The sequence below is a fragment of the Eriocheir sinensis genome, chromosome 20 (genome assembly GCF_024679095.1).
Source record: "Eriocheir sinensis breed Jianghai 21 chromosome 20, ASM2467909v1, whole genome shotgun sequence".
In the NCBI taxonomy this organism is placed as follows: Eukaryota; Metazoa; Arthropoda; class Malacostraca; order Decapoda; family Varunidae; genus Eriocheir; species Eriocheir sinensis.
In genome coordinates, this window is record NC_066528.1 from 19,150,131 (window position 1) to 19,165,130 (window position 15,000).

The following is a 15,000-nucleotide window of genomic DNA, read 5'->3' on the forward strand; positions in this document are numbered from 1 at the left end:
ACTTTAAATATGATCACCTCTCGGCCCGGCCCGTATCGGCAGAATAGCCCGCCAGCCGCGCCATGAATACTGATCGCCTCGACCTAACATATCACCGACGCGCTATACATACAGACCGCGGGAACCTGTGCGCGAGGGGTGAGGTGAAGGAAGGGAAGGGAAAGGTGATGCGAGAGGGAGAGTTTGAGGCGGAGGGAGAGAAGGGGAATGTTGTTGAATATAAGGAAGGAAGGGTCAAAGGTGATGCTGGAGAGGAGAAGAGAGGAGGCTTATGGAAAGAGAGAGAGAGAGAGAGAGAGAGAGAGAGAGAGAGAGAGAGAGAGAATAGGATATGGAGAGAGAGGAGGCTTAGGAAAATGATATAGCGAAATAGTGGAATAGAGAAAATTGTTTGTTGAGAGAGAAAGACATAGGGAGAAAAGTTAAAAATAGTTTGATGAGGGAGAAAGACTTAGGGAGAAAAGTTAAAAATAGTTTGATGAGGGAGAAAGACATAGGGAGAAAAGTTAAAAATAGTTTGATGAGAGAGAAAGACATAGGGAGAAAAGTAAAAAATAGTTTGATGAGAGAGAAAGACATAGGGAGAAAAGGTAAAAATAGTTTGATGAGAGAGAAAGACATAGGGAGAAAAGGTAAAAATAGTTTGATGAGAGAGAAAGACATAGGGAGAAAAGGTAAAAATAGTTTGATGAGAGAGAAAGACTTAGAAAGAAAAGGTAAAATAACAGAAGAACGCTAAATAGCATAGATAAAATAATTGATTGTGGATAAAGAGAGATCAATGAAAAATAAAAAGAAAGGAACAGAATACAATACAATAGAATAGAGAAAATACTTGGTCAAATAAACGAAATATATAAAGTATAGTATGTGAAATGGCCCAGAGAGAAGAAATATGTGAGATAAAGGAAGGGAAAGGAGAACTGATGATGATATATAGATAGAAATGATATGTAGAGAAAATAAGAATGTAGGAATAAGAGAGAACTAATAACAGTGTAATCAGCAAAAAACAACAAAATTATCATGAAACAACAAACAACAAACACGGTTACAAACAATAACAGCAGGTCACAAACAACAACGCCATCAGAAACAGCAACAACAATTCAATTATACAAAAACAACACTACCACCACCACCACCACAAACAACAACAACAATAACAAGCCAAAACATACTCAAGAACCAACTCCCTCCCATCCTTCCTTTCCTTCCTTCCTTCCTTCCTTCCCTTCCTTCCTTCCCTTCCTTCCTTCCTTCCTTCCCTTCCCTTCCTTTCCCTTCCTTTCCCTTCCCTTCCCTTCATTTCCCTTCCCTTCCCTTCCTTCCTTCCATTCCTTCCCTTCCTTTCCCTTCCCTTCCCTTCCTTTCCCTTCCCTATCCTTCCCTTCCCTTCCCTTCCCTTCCCTTCCCTTCCTTCACTTAAGATCTCGACGAGCCAAACTAAGCTAATACGAGAACCTATCACCACAAAGGAAAGCTGGAGGTTAATTCGTAAACACACGCCCGAGTCTTTCCTTTCTAACATTACGCTGATTAGTAAACTTTGCAATAGTCTCTGATCCCTCTGTCTACTTTTTATACCTCTCTTATAGTAACTTCGGTTCCTTCAAGAGGGAATGAGACGCGAGCTTCAAGACGGTAGAGAGAGAGAGAGCATTAGGATTGTAAGGGAAATTAGGAGGATTTTCAAGAAACCCGTTTATATTAGTTTTTGATCCTTCTCTCTCTATTTTAATCTCTTTCCTTATAGTAACTTTGACTTCTTCAAGAGGGAAAGAGACACGAGTTTCAAGAAGGTAGAGAGAGAACTTTAGGATTGAAAGAGGATATTAGGAGGATTTTGAAGTGGGTAGTTTACATTAGTTTTTTATCCTTCTCTCTCTATTTTAATCTCTTATAGTAACTTCGACTCCTTCAAGAGGGAATGTGACTCAAGTTCCAAGAGGGTAGAGAGAAAGAAAGAGCTTAAGATCGTAAAGGAAATCAGTAGGCTTTTAATGAGGCAGTTTTTGATGGCTGTCTCCACGTTTTCCTTCTTATAGTAACCTTCGACTTCTTCAAGAGGGAAGGAGACTCAAGCTTCAATAGTGTAGAGAGAAAGGGAGAGAAAGCATTAGGACTTAGTGACATCAGAGGAGTTTTCAAGAGTGTATTTTCAGCGGTAAGGTTTCTGTTCTCTCTGTGTCATGTGATAAGAGAACTGAATCACGTTTTAAGAGAGGGATTGGGAAAGGTACCGAGACGAAGAGAGAAGAGAAAAGGGAAAAGAAGAGAAATGGAGAGATAAGGCTTAGGAAACGAGGGATGGGGAGAGAGAAAGAGGAAGAAAGAAAGAAATAAAGATGTTTAGAAAGACTTGGAGTGAAGATTGAGATTGAAACATGTCATCTCCATGCAGTGTGTGATCTATTGAGGCCATTTCCCTCGAATTCCATTGAGGTCCTTGCACCCAAACTGTACCCTGTCACACACACACACACACACACACACACACACACACACACACACACACACACACACACACACACACACACACACACACTCACACATATGGACCTTCACAACGGACAAAACATGACGTATTGACAAAAATAAAAGACATTGTAACACATTTTTGAGTCTTGAATAGCGACCATTTTTTCCTTTTGTTGTTGAATGAAGTTGTTGTTGTTGTTGTTGGTGGTGGTGGTGGTGGTGGTGGTGGTCTCCTCTGTGTAAATATGTAAGTCTTTTCGTGTTTCTCTTTTTATTATTAATTTATTTTATTTAAGTCTATGATATATTTTTTGGAAGTCAGAGAGAGAGAGAGAGAGAGAGAGAGGATGATAGACAAAAAGAGAAAGAGACAACAGACAGACAAAAGACAGACAGACAAACAGATACAAACAAACAAACACACATTCATACAAAGACAGAAACATTCACAAACTAAACAGCCACAAAAATAAACACACACACACACACACACACACACACACACACACACACACACACACACACACAGTCAGAAAGTGCATTTAAACCCACCCACTCGCCCCCCAAAAAAGCCAACATGATTCAAACTCTTACCCTTCATTAATGCAAGTCTCCGGTCACATCAGGGTAAGAGCCATGAGCGGGCGTATACCGTAGCTTCAAAAACGCACCCAAACCTACACTAATATACGAGAGTAGCCGGCATTAGCGACGGAGTGCATTCATATCCCTAAATTAATGGAGGCGGATGTGGGCGGAGGGAAGGGGAGGAAGGGAAAAATTATACAGGGAATGGACGAAGGAAGAAAGGGTCGAAGGTTTGTAAAGAAAAGGAATGGAGAGGAGTGGATAGGAGAGGAAGGATGGAGGGCTGGGAATGGACGGAAGGAAGGGGAGGAGGGGAAAAATTATACAGGGAATGGACGAAGGAAGAAAGGGTCGAAGGTGGGTAAAGAAAAGGAATGGAGAGGAGTGGATCGGAGAGGAAGGATGGAGGGTTGGGAACGGACGGAAGGAAGGGGAGGAAGGGAAAAATGTTACATGGAAGGGATGAAGGAAGGAAGGGTCAAGAGTGATGCTGGAGAGGAGAAGAGAGGAGGCTTGAGGAAAAGAGAAAAAGAGAAGGTTAATGAGAGGAAGAAAGAGGGAGAGAGAGGATGATGGAGAACTTGAGATGAAGAAGGAGAGAAAGGGACAGAAGAGCTAGAGAGAGCAACAAAGGATTCGAGGTTATGACGGAAAAGGAAAAATGGGATTAAGAGATTGAATTAAGAGAGAGAAACTTTATCAAATTTACATACATTCAGAAAAAAAAACGAAAAAAAAATTCTTGGTATCACTTATTGAATTTCATCTTTAGTAGTTTTTTATATTTTAGTTTCCCCTTTAAAGAGAAAATTAAAAGGCATTACAATCTTACTAAACACATCTGAGGGTATAATTAACACACACACACACACACACACACACACACACACACACACAGACCTATCTCTCTCTTCCTCCCTCCCTCCGTCTCCACCAACACACAAGACGGACAGCAGACAGACAGACTCACACCACCGCAGAGTTCCCTAGACACACTACCTGCCGCCCCTTACTCGTCTAGTCCCAACCTCTTGCAAGCGCGGACGTCTGCCGGCGCCTCGTGAGTCCAATCCCTCATGTTACCAACCCACACGCTTGCATCTCCTGCCTGTTCCCTTGTCTCACGCTCTCCCTGACTCCCTGCCCTCCTTCTTGCTTCGCTACTGCCCTGTTTTCCTTCTTTTCTTCCTCTTTCTTCATCTTGTGTTTTTGTTTGCTTCCTGTTTTCTTTTTGAGCTTTCTTTATTTTTTTCTTGTTTTCTCTCCCTTTCTACTTTCTCGGTTCTTGTATCCTCTGTTTGTTTTCTTGTTTCGCTCCTTTCCTTTCCTTTCTTTCTTCTCGTTTTTCTTTTTGGTTTTCCTTGTTTTTTATCTCCTTCTCTTCCTCTTTCGTTATCTAGTACTTCCTCTTCTTCTTCTCTTTTGTTTTTCCTGTCTCCTTTCCTTTCCTTTCTTCCTTCCGTCTCGCTTTTCTTTTCGATTTTTCTTCTTTTTTTATGACTTTCTCTTCCTCTTTTGTTATCTCGTACTTTCTCTTCTTCTCTTCTGTTATTTGTCTTCTTTTCGTTATCTTACTCCTTCGTTTCTTCATTTCTCTTCCTCTTTCTCCATCTTGCCTCCTTCTTCTTCCTCTCCTCCTTCTCTTCTTCCCTCCGTCTCGTCCTCCCTTCTTTACACCCATCCACTTTTCTCCTCTTTATCTCCTCCACTTCTTCTCCCTTCCCTCCTTTCTTCCTTTCCTTTACGCCCTTCCATTTGGTTCCTCTTCTCCTTCCTTTCTTTTCCTTCCCTCCTTCTCCTCCTCCTCCTCCACTTCTTCTCCCTTCCCTCCTTTCCTCCTTTCCTTTACGCCTCTCAACTTGGTTCCTCTTCTCCTTCCTTCCTTTTCCTTCCCTCCTCCTCCTCCTCCTCCTCCTCCTCCTCCTCTTCCTCCATGGGCTCTAGAGGAAGAGTCAGGCGTAACAAAGCGCAATGAAACAAGGATTCCAACACCATTTCAAACACGACGTGATGTCCAATTCCCGGGATGTACGTCGCCTCTGCTCCTCCATCAGCTAGCGAATCTTCCTCCTCCTCCTCCTCCTCCTCCTCCTCCTCCTACTTCTACTCCTCCTCCTCCTCCTCTTGCTATTCTTTCTCCTCCTTCCTCCTCCAACTTTTCATCTCTTTCCTTCTCTTTTTCCCTTCCTTTCTCTTCCTCCTTATGATTGTACTTCAACTACTACGACTATTTTTTTCTTCCTCCTCCTCCTCCTCCTCCTCCTCCTGCTCATTCTTCCCTTCCTCCTCCTCCTCCTCCTTTTGCTCTTCCAATTTTTCATTTGTCCCCTTCTTCTCTTTTTCCCTTCCCTTTCTCTTCCTCCTGTTGGTCTTTCTTCTACTGATACTGTTTCTCCTCCTCCTCCTCCTCCTCCTCCTCCTCTTTATAACTTTTCCTGCATTCTTATTCTCTGCCCTTCTCTTTCCTTCTCTTTTTCCTTCTCTTTCTCTTTCTTTTCTTTCTCCTCCTTCTCCTCCTGTTCTTTCTTTTCCTCCTCCTTCTTCCTTCTTCCCCTCCTCCTCCTCCTCCTCCTCTTCCTTCTTGATGTTTTTGATTCTCTTCCTTCCACATTTCTTTATTTTTTTCCTTGCATTCATTTTCATTCTCCTCCTCCTCTTCTTCCTCTTCCTCCTAATCCTCTTCTTTCTCCTCCTCGTCCTCCTCTTCCTCTTCCTGCTCTTCATTCTCCTCCTCCTCCTCCTCTTTGTCTTTCTACTGCTACTACTACTACTACTACTACTACTACTACTACTACTACTACTACTACTACTACTACAACTATTTTCTCCTTATTTTCCTTCTATGTCTTCCCTTTCTCTTCACATTCGTACTCTTCCTCCTCCTCTTCTACCTCCTCTTCCTCCTCCTCCAGAAAATTCAAGTATCTCCTTCAAATTGCTATCTCGCTCAATCCCTTCCCGGAACCTATTCGCACAGAGCACAACAACAACAACAACAACAACAACAACAACAACAACAACAACAACAATAGCGAAAGACTAACTCCTGTCAGCGTGTTCCTTCTATTCAGAGCTTGACAACTTCCCTGATAATCCCTCCTCCTCCTCCTCCTCCTCCTCCTCCTCTCTCTATCCTTCCTAAGCCGCGGTACAGTATTCAGCGCACATGTCCCGGATTCAGTTCCATTGTCACGGTTTTTTGACGTGTATTCGTGCGTCATTTTACCGCGAGAATTTCATGTCTGTCATTTATGTTATATGTTAGGGGGGTAAGTCTGTGTGTCCGGCCCTCTGGTGGTAGTGTAGGGAACTGTAGCTTGTATTCATACGCTTGGGACATTCATACAAATAGATATACATGCATCAAGCTATTCATTCATGCATTCCTATATACATGCTTACAAGTCTAATCGTTCATACATCCATACATATCCACATGCATGCATACATAGGCAGAAACAAAGAAGAAAACTAAGGAAAATGACGTACAAGACATCACATTTAACCCCCAAATCGGACTCGTTACGAACTTGATCCACTAACACTTGACAACAGAAACCTTGAAATAACAACGATTAAGAACAGCAAACGAGAACAAAAGAAGAAGAAAAAGTAGAAAAGAACAAGAACAAGAAGAACAAGAAGAAGAATAAATAAGATCTTTGAAATCCTTTAATCTTGGAATCCTTTGAAACCCTAAAAAAGATTTTAAAAAAACTGACCTAAACTTACTAACACGACACTAACAAAACAACCTAGAAAAAAAATAGGAAACCACACACACACACACACACACACACACACACACACACACACACACACACACTGACCCACGAAAGCTCTAGAAAAGGAACCGACCGAAGAATAACCAAGAGGAGAGAAGAAAAAGAAGAAGAACAAGAGGAGGAAGAGGAAGAGGAGGAGGAGGAGGAGGAGGAGGAGGAGGAGGAGGGAGTTCTCGCTTTGTTCACGCCCGGGCCAGACTTGTTCTACATATGCACCAACCTCCTGCTGCTGATGATGCCGATAGTGTTGGTGTTGGATCAATGAGAGAGAGAGAGAGAGAAGGCAAGCAAGCAAGCAGACCATCATCACTCACACACACACACACACACACACACACACACACACACACACACACACACACACACACACACACACACACACGTTATCAGTTAAGGGCCTCCTCCTAAATTTATAAAAAGCTTTGCCGAAGAAAAAGGAAGAAAGAAAAATAGTTATAGAAAATAATAATTGAAAAGAGATTAGAATTTGGGAACTGTTTGAAGGTAAGGAAATGTAGATAGATAGATAGATAGATAGATAGATAGATAGATAGACAGATAGATAGATAGAGAATGATATTAAGAAAACATATGCACATTCTCAAATACACACACACGCACACACACATACAACCTCTAATACACACACAAATCCCCTCCCCTCCACACACACACACACACACACACACACACACACACACACACACACACACACACACACACACACACTCCCCCTCCCCCTGTCCCCCTTCTCCCCCACACACTCACACAAGACTAACGCGAATGGCTTGCTTCCTGGAGGGCTCTTGTATCGCTTTGGCCCTTCCTAAACAAGCCTGATAAGCAGCTCCGGGGTCTCATGAAGGTCGTCGGAGAGGCGCGCGGACGGTCCAGAACGCGGCGGCTCCGTGTGGATTCAGGCAGAAAGCGAACATGCATTAGAGGGAAGAAGGAAGAGAAAGGAGGAATGACGAAGATGGAAAAAGGGGAGAGGAAGAGAAAGAAGGAGAACGGATGGAAGAGGAAGAAGAAAGGAAGGAAGAGGAGAGAGAGAGGGAGGCGTAAGAGAAAGGAGAGAATTATTATTATTATTATTATTATTATTAAGATGGAAAAAGGGGAGATGAAGAGAAAGGAGGAAAGAGGAGACGAAAGGATGGAAGAGGAAGAAGAAAGGAAGGAAGAGGAGAGAGAGGGAGAGAGGCAGAAGAGAAAGGAGAGAATTATTATTATTATTATTATTATTATTATTATTATTATTATTATTATTATTATTATTATTATTATTATTATTATTATTATTATTGTTTTCAAGGCTATATGTATAAGACGCTGTTGGTTTTGTTGTGTCCTACGCGTGGTAATGTATCTTTTGAAGGGTTTAATGTATTCTTTACTGTAAAGACTATAGAGGATTTAGAAAGAGAGAGAACTTGCTTTAGAGATCTTACTTTTTTTAGGGGAATATGGATTAGGTGTTGTTTTTTTATGTTTGACGATGGGGAGTAACTATCATTATTATTATTATTATTATTATTATTATTATTATTATTATATGTTCTCGTTACTGATTGTTTAGCATTACCTTCTTTTTTTTTGGTGTATTATCAGTGTGTGTGTGTGTGTGTGTGTGTGTGTGTGTGTGTGTGTGTGTCCCGGAAGAGGTGCGTTCAAGCATGTTTCCCTTTAGTTGCAGCCACTGTCGTAAACTTCCATTCTGTGTGTGTGTGTGTGTGTGTGTGTGTGTGTGTGTGTGTGTGTGTGTGTGTGTGTGTACGCGTTTGTTCCTGTCAAGCCCATCTCCTGCAGCCCTTCCTCACACACACACACACACACACACACACAGCTGTATAAAACTATTTCACAGCGTCGAGAGAGAGAGAGAGAGATTGTTAGCTCCTACGTGTGATATTTTCTTCAACTGGGCAAGACGAATTCTTATCAAAGCTCTCCTCTTCCTCCTCCTCCTCCTCCTCCTCCTCCTCTCGTTTATTGGATGAATGGCACGGCTTCAGGACGCTTGAGTTTCCCCCTAAAACAAAATAGCATCTTAAGATTGGCGTTATCAGAGGCTTGAGGAAGGAGTGTGGGGGGAAGGGATGGAGTGGGGGGTAGTGCGTGTGTGTGTGTGTGTGTGTGTGTTTACCTAGTTGAAGGGCCTGGGCTTACGCTCGTGTGGTCCCGTCTCCTTATCTATATTTGCCCAGCTTTTCCTTAAAGTTGTGCACTCTCTTCGCCGATACTACATCCTCACTTACTCTGTTCCAAACCTCTATGTTCATTTGCGGGAAGCCATATTTCTTAATGTCTCTCAGGCATCTTCCTTTCCTCAACTTTTTACTGTGTCCTCGTGTGTTGGTGACGTTTCTTCCTTCTCTTAGTAGTAACTCATCGTTGTCTTGTTCCTCCATTTGAATCAATAGTGTATAAATTTGCATTAGGTCTCCCCTTTCTCTTCTCTGTTCCAGTGTGTGTGTGTGTGTGTGTGTGTGTGTGTGTGTGTGTGTGTGTGTGTGTGTGTGTGTGTGTGTGTGTTATTCCACAGACCTGTTTGTTTTCTCTGGTCTCTCTTTTCTTTTGCATTATCAAGCTTATTTTCCTACCACCATCTTCTTCCCCTTCTTCATATCACCTTATTTTTGTTTTCTCTCTTTCATCTTCTTTATCAGTCTTATTTTCTCTCCATCTTCTAATTCCCCTTCTTCACAGCTTCTCTTTAATATCGTTGTTTTCTCTTCCTCCTCTTCATTATCAGTCTTCTTTTCTTCCCATCTTTCTTCTCGTCTTCTTATTCCCCCGTTCTTCGCACTCTCTTATTTTCTTCCCACCTCTCCCTCCTCTCCTTCGCACCTGCCTCCTCCCTTAATTAACCTGTCCGGCTGTGGCTTCATCGCTGGCAGGTATTTTTCCCTTTTCTTTGCCCTTCCTGAAGCCCATGTCCTTGGTCGATCAACTAACATGTCTCTCCTACCGGTCTCTTGTTACACCGTGTCTCCTTCCTCCTGTGCTCACCTCCGTCTCCTTGGTTCTATATTAGTGCTTTCTTGTCCTTTCTCCTTTCCTTCTTTCCTTCTTCCATCTGTGGTTAATTACTTCTCTTTGGTCTTCTATCGTATCTCCTTTTTATTCTGCTTTTCATCTTTCTCTCTGTTTCATCTTCGTCTCTGGTTCTGTATTACTTATCTCTTATTTTTCCTCCTTTTCTTCTTTCGTAGTTAGTCATTTTTTCTCCTCTCTTATCTATTCTCCTTTTCTTCTCCCTTTCCTCTTTTTTTCCTTCTTTTCCTTTCTTTTTGTCGACTCTTTTTCCTCCTTTCCTTCTTTTGTCCTTCGTCAGTTTTTTTTCTTCCTTTCTCTTATCTACTCTCGTTTCCTTTTCCCTTTTGTCTTTTTTCTTTATTTTCCTTTCTTCTTGTCCACTCCTTTCCCTCCTTAGTCCTTCTTTCCTTTCCTATTCTTTCTTCTTGTCTCGTCTCTCTCTTCTCTCGTCTTCCTCCTCCTCCTCTTCCCCCATTTCAAGTTCCCATAATGATGCAGTCTCTACCCATAACTAAGATGCGTTTCAAATGTGTCCCAGCGTCGCCACCTTCTCTAAAGTCGTGTTTTCTCCTTCCCCACACAGAGAGGCTGGAGGCAAAAACTACACGAGTCTGGTGAGGGAGAAGGAGGAGGCGAGGCGCACTTACGAGAAGGCGAAGAGCCAAGGCCGCAACACCGCTATCGTTCACCAAAAGTAAGTAGGAAAAGTCTTTGTGTTTTCCCGCGTTACAGATTCCACGTATTTTCGCTTTTTCTCGTCCCCTTCTCCTTTTCCCTTTCGGTTAAACCTTTGAAGACCTTGCGTGTGGTATCAAAAACTCCGCTATCGTTTGAACCTTTGAAGACCTTGCGTGTGGTATCAAAAACTCCGCTATCGTTTGAACCTTTGAAGACCTTGCGTGTGGTATCAAAAACTCCGCTATCGTTTGAACCTTTGAAGACTTTGCGTGGGGTATCCAAAACTCCTCTATCGTTTGAACCTTTGAAGACCTTGCGTGTGGTATCAAAAACTCCGCTATCGTTTGAACCTTTGAAGACCTTGCGTGTGGTATCAAAAACTCCGCTATCGTTTGAACCTTTGAAGACCTTGCGTGTGGTATCAAAAACTCCGCTATCGTTTGAACCTTTGAAGACCTTGCGTGTGGTATCAAAAACTCCGCTATCGTTTGAACCTTTGAAGACCTTGCGTGTGGTATCAAAAACTCCGCTATCGTTTGAACCTTTGAAGACCTTGCGTGTGGTATCAAAAACTCCGCTATCGTTTGAACCTTTGAAGACCTTGCGTGTGGTATCAAAAACTCCGCTATCGTTTGAACCTTTGAAGACCTTGCGTGTGGTATCAAAAACTCCGCTATCGTTTGAACCTTTGAAGACCTTGCGTGTGGTATCAAAAACTCCGCTATCGTTTGAACCTTTGAAGACCTTACGTGTGGTATTAAAAACTCCGCTATCGTTTGAACCTTTGAAGACCTTGCGTGTGGTATCAAAAACTCCGCTATCGTTTGAACCTTTGAAGACCTTGCGTGTGGTATCAAAAACTCCGCTATCGTTTGAACCTTTGAAGACCTTACGTGTGGTATTAAAAACTCCAAGCGTCTCTTACAGCCTCAAATTTCGGGTTCGCCTTTTAACTTCCCCCAAAAAGGTAGGTTTATTTTTGGCGCTCCCCCGCACAGCTCCTCGTGATGGCGGGAGACTGTCCCTCCCACGGCCGAAGCTCCCACGACCTCGGTTTTAGTCATATCTGTACCTCGACGTTTTGATATAGTCGTACAGTAAATATCGTAGTGTTTCTCTGTTTTATTTTGTTTTGTTCATAATTCCTTCATTTTTTGTTACCAGTAATTAAAACAACAGAAAAGATGAAACTGTTCTCGTATTCATAACGTTTACCAGCATCGTCTACCTACATTTACCTTCATCTTAATTATTGCAAATCATTTTCTTTCCCTTCTTCTTCATCTTCATTCATTCTTTCTACTCTTATCCCTGCATCATCATCTTCCTCTCCTAAGACCACCAGCATCATCTATCTACACATTCCCTCATTCTCATAATTATCACGAGTCATTTCCTTTCCCTTCCTCTTCCTTATTCATTCATTCTTTCTACTTTCATTCTATCTACTCTCATTCCAGCATTATCACCTTCTTCCTTTCCAAAGACCACCAGCATCATCTATCTACACATTCCCTCATTCTCATAATTATCACGAGTCATCTCCTTTCCCTTCCTCTTCCTTATTCATTCTTTCTACTCTTATCCAAGCATCTTCACTTTCCTCTTCTCTTAAGACTATCTGCATCTTCCCCCATCTTCATAATTATCCCTCAAATCGTGTCTTCTCTTCCTCTTTCTTTCTACTCTTATTCCAACATCATTATCCTCTTCCTCCTTCTCTTCTTCCTTCTCTTTTACGTGTTCACTCCTTCCTTGTGTTTCGTTTCTTCGTCTCCCTCAACTCGCAACTCGCATTCCTCGGAGGAGAGAGTTGTAATCTTAATCCTCAAACTCGTTAGCACCAAGCACTGAAGAGGAGGAGGAAGAATAGGAGGAGGAGGAGGAGGAGGAGGAGGATGGAGAATAGTTGGTACAAAAAAGTTGAGAGGAAAATTAAGGTTATAAATTCGCCGTTGTGAAGGTTTTAAGAGAGAGAGAGGAAGAGGAGAATGAGAGAGAGGATATTAGGAGAGAAGAGAGAGAAGGAGGAAGGAAGGAAGGAAGAGGAGGAGAGATGGAGAGAAGAGAAGGAGGTGAATGGAGTGGAGAAGTCAAAGAAAGCGAAGGAAGGAAAGAAGGAAGGAAGGAAGGAAGGAAGGAAAGAAGGAAGAAATTTAAACTTGTCTTCCTCTTCATTCTTTCTTTTTTGTCTTTTTTTTTTTTTTACTTTTCATACTGTTATCGTTTTCTTTATACCCTCCTCCTCCTCCTCCTCTTCCTCTTCTTCTCTTCCTCCTCTTCCTCATATAATCTCGACTTCTTTTTTTTAACTTTCCTCTTCCTCTTATTCTCTTCATTTTCCTTCTTCTATTCTCGTATCAACGTTTCTGCATCTCTACCTCCTCCTCCTCCTCCTCCTCCTCCTCCTGTTCCATTAGCACGAGTACATGGGGACCAAAAAAGGACCTAATTTTGCATTGTTCGTTTTGATAAAGTTCTACCCCGCATCGACCGTGTATTGTTTTCCTTTAATCCTTCCTCTCGCGTGCCATGATTACGAGCGAGAGAGAGAGAGAGAGAGAGAGAGGGAGAGGGAGAGCAGAGGTAGAGAACAGTAATAAAAAGAAGTAGAGAGAGAGAGAGAGAAAGAGAGAGAAGGAAAGAAAGATAGGAAGAAAGGAAATTTAAAGAGGGAATAACGAGAGAGAGAGAGAGAGAGAGAGAGAGAGAGAGAGAGATGCAGTTTTTCTTTTTAATTACTTCTGTTGTTGTTTTCCTCCTTTTTTTCCTTATTCCACTTTGTATTTTCTAATTTTTTGTCCGTTTCTTTTCTATTTTTTTTCTTTTCCGTTCTTTTTGTCTTCTTTTCGTTACCTAATCTTTTTGTTCCTTTCCTTTTTTCCTCCTCCTTCTTTTCCTTTCTTTCCTCCTCTTTCCTGTTTTCCTCTCATATCTCTCTTTGTTCCTTCGTTCTCTCCTTTTCCTCTTCCTTCTCTTCCTCCTTTTCCTTTCTTTCTTCTCTTTTCCCTTTTTCTCTCCTGTCTCTCTTTTGTTCCTTCCTTCTCTTCCTCCTTTTTCTCTTCCTTCTCTTCCTCCTTTTCCTTTTCTTTCTTTTCTTTCCTCTTTTCCTCTCCTATCTCTCTTTGTTCCTTCCTTCTCTCCTTTTCCTCTTCCTTTTCTTCCTCCTTTTCCTTTTCTTTCCTCTTCTTTCGCCTTTTCCTCTCCTGTCATTCTTTGTTCCTTCCTTCTCTCCTGTTCCTCTTCCTTCTCTTCCTCCTTCTCCTTTCTTTCCTCTTCTTTCCTCTTTTCTTCTCCTATCTCTCTTTGTTACTTCCTTTTCCTCTTCCTCCTCATCTCTCTTCTTGTTCTTGTTCTTCTTCTTCTACTTCTTCTCTTTCTTCTTGTTCTTCTTCTATTTTCCTCTTCCTCCCCATCTCTCTCCTTATATCTGTTCTTCTCTTTCTTCTTCTTCTTCTTCGTCCTTCCTCCTCCTCCTCCTCCTCCTCCTCGCTCTGCTCACTAAGGAAACAACATCATGTAATTATTGATATGTCAAGTTCAGAGAAAGCACCACCACCATCACCACCACCATCACCACCACCACCACCACCACCTCCACCACCACCTCCACCATCACCTCCACCACCACCACCACCACCTGTTGTTATGGTTGGTCTTATGCAATTACCTGAAGTGGTTGTCCAGGTGTCCCTTCTTCCTCCTCCTCCTCCTCTTCCTCCTCCTCCTCCTCCTCCTCCTCCTCTCTTGGGTGTTATTATTGTCGAAGGGTTGTTTTGTTTTCGTGTGTGTGTGTGTGTGTGTGTGTGTGTGTGTCTCTCTCTCTCTCTCTCTCTCTCTCTCTCTCTCTCTCTCTCTCTCTCTCTCTCTCTCTCTCTCTCTCTCTCTCTCTCTCTCTCTCTCTCTCTCAATACTCCCTTCTCTTTGCCAGGCCCAATTAAGTGAATAAAGCTTGTATACGTAGGGAGGAGGAGGAGGAGGAGGAGGAGGAGGAGGAGGAGGAGGAGGAGGAGGAGGAGGAGGAGGAGGAGGAGGAGGAAGAGTATGTTCATTAGAAAGACAAAAAACACGAAGAGGAAAAGAATAAATAAATAAAAAAGTAGAAGAAAATGATCAAGAAAATGAATATTGGGTAAAAGAAAAGAAAAGGATAGAGGAGAAGAAAGGAAAAAGGAGAAGAAGAAGAAGAAGAGGAGGAAGTTAAGTATAGGAAAGAGAGTAAAAATGAGAGAAAAACTTTACAGAAGGGAAGATTAAGACGAAGAAGAGGAAGAGAAGGAAGAGGGAGACGTTACATAAAGTGAAAAATGGATATGATAAGGAATTGGAAGAGGAAGAGAAAGAAGGAGAAAGAAGAGGAGGAGGAAGAGAAGAAAGAGGAAGAAGATAGATAAAGGAGAAATGGATATGAAAAGGAATTGGAAAAGGA

The 15,000-nt window shown here is 42.2% G+C and overlaps 1 protein-coding gene across 1 annotated transcript in view; it reads left to right on the plus strand.

Moving 5' to 3' along the window:
- The window catches only part of LOC127001082 (inter-alpha-trypsin inhibitor heavy chain H6-like), a gene marked incomplete at its 5' end in the record, with an annotated part of 204,296 nt that overhangs the window by 41,471 nt on the left and 147,825 nt on the right, over positions 1-15,000 (plus strand). Inside the window, one exon of the mRNA XM_050865254.1 lies at positions 10,477-10,587. Within this exon, the coding sequence (XP_050721211.1) occupies positions 10,477-10,587 (111 nt within the window). The remainder of the gene's footprint in view (positions 1-10,476; positions 10,588-15,000) is intronic.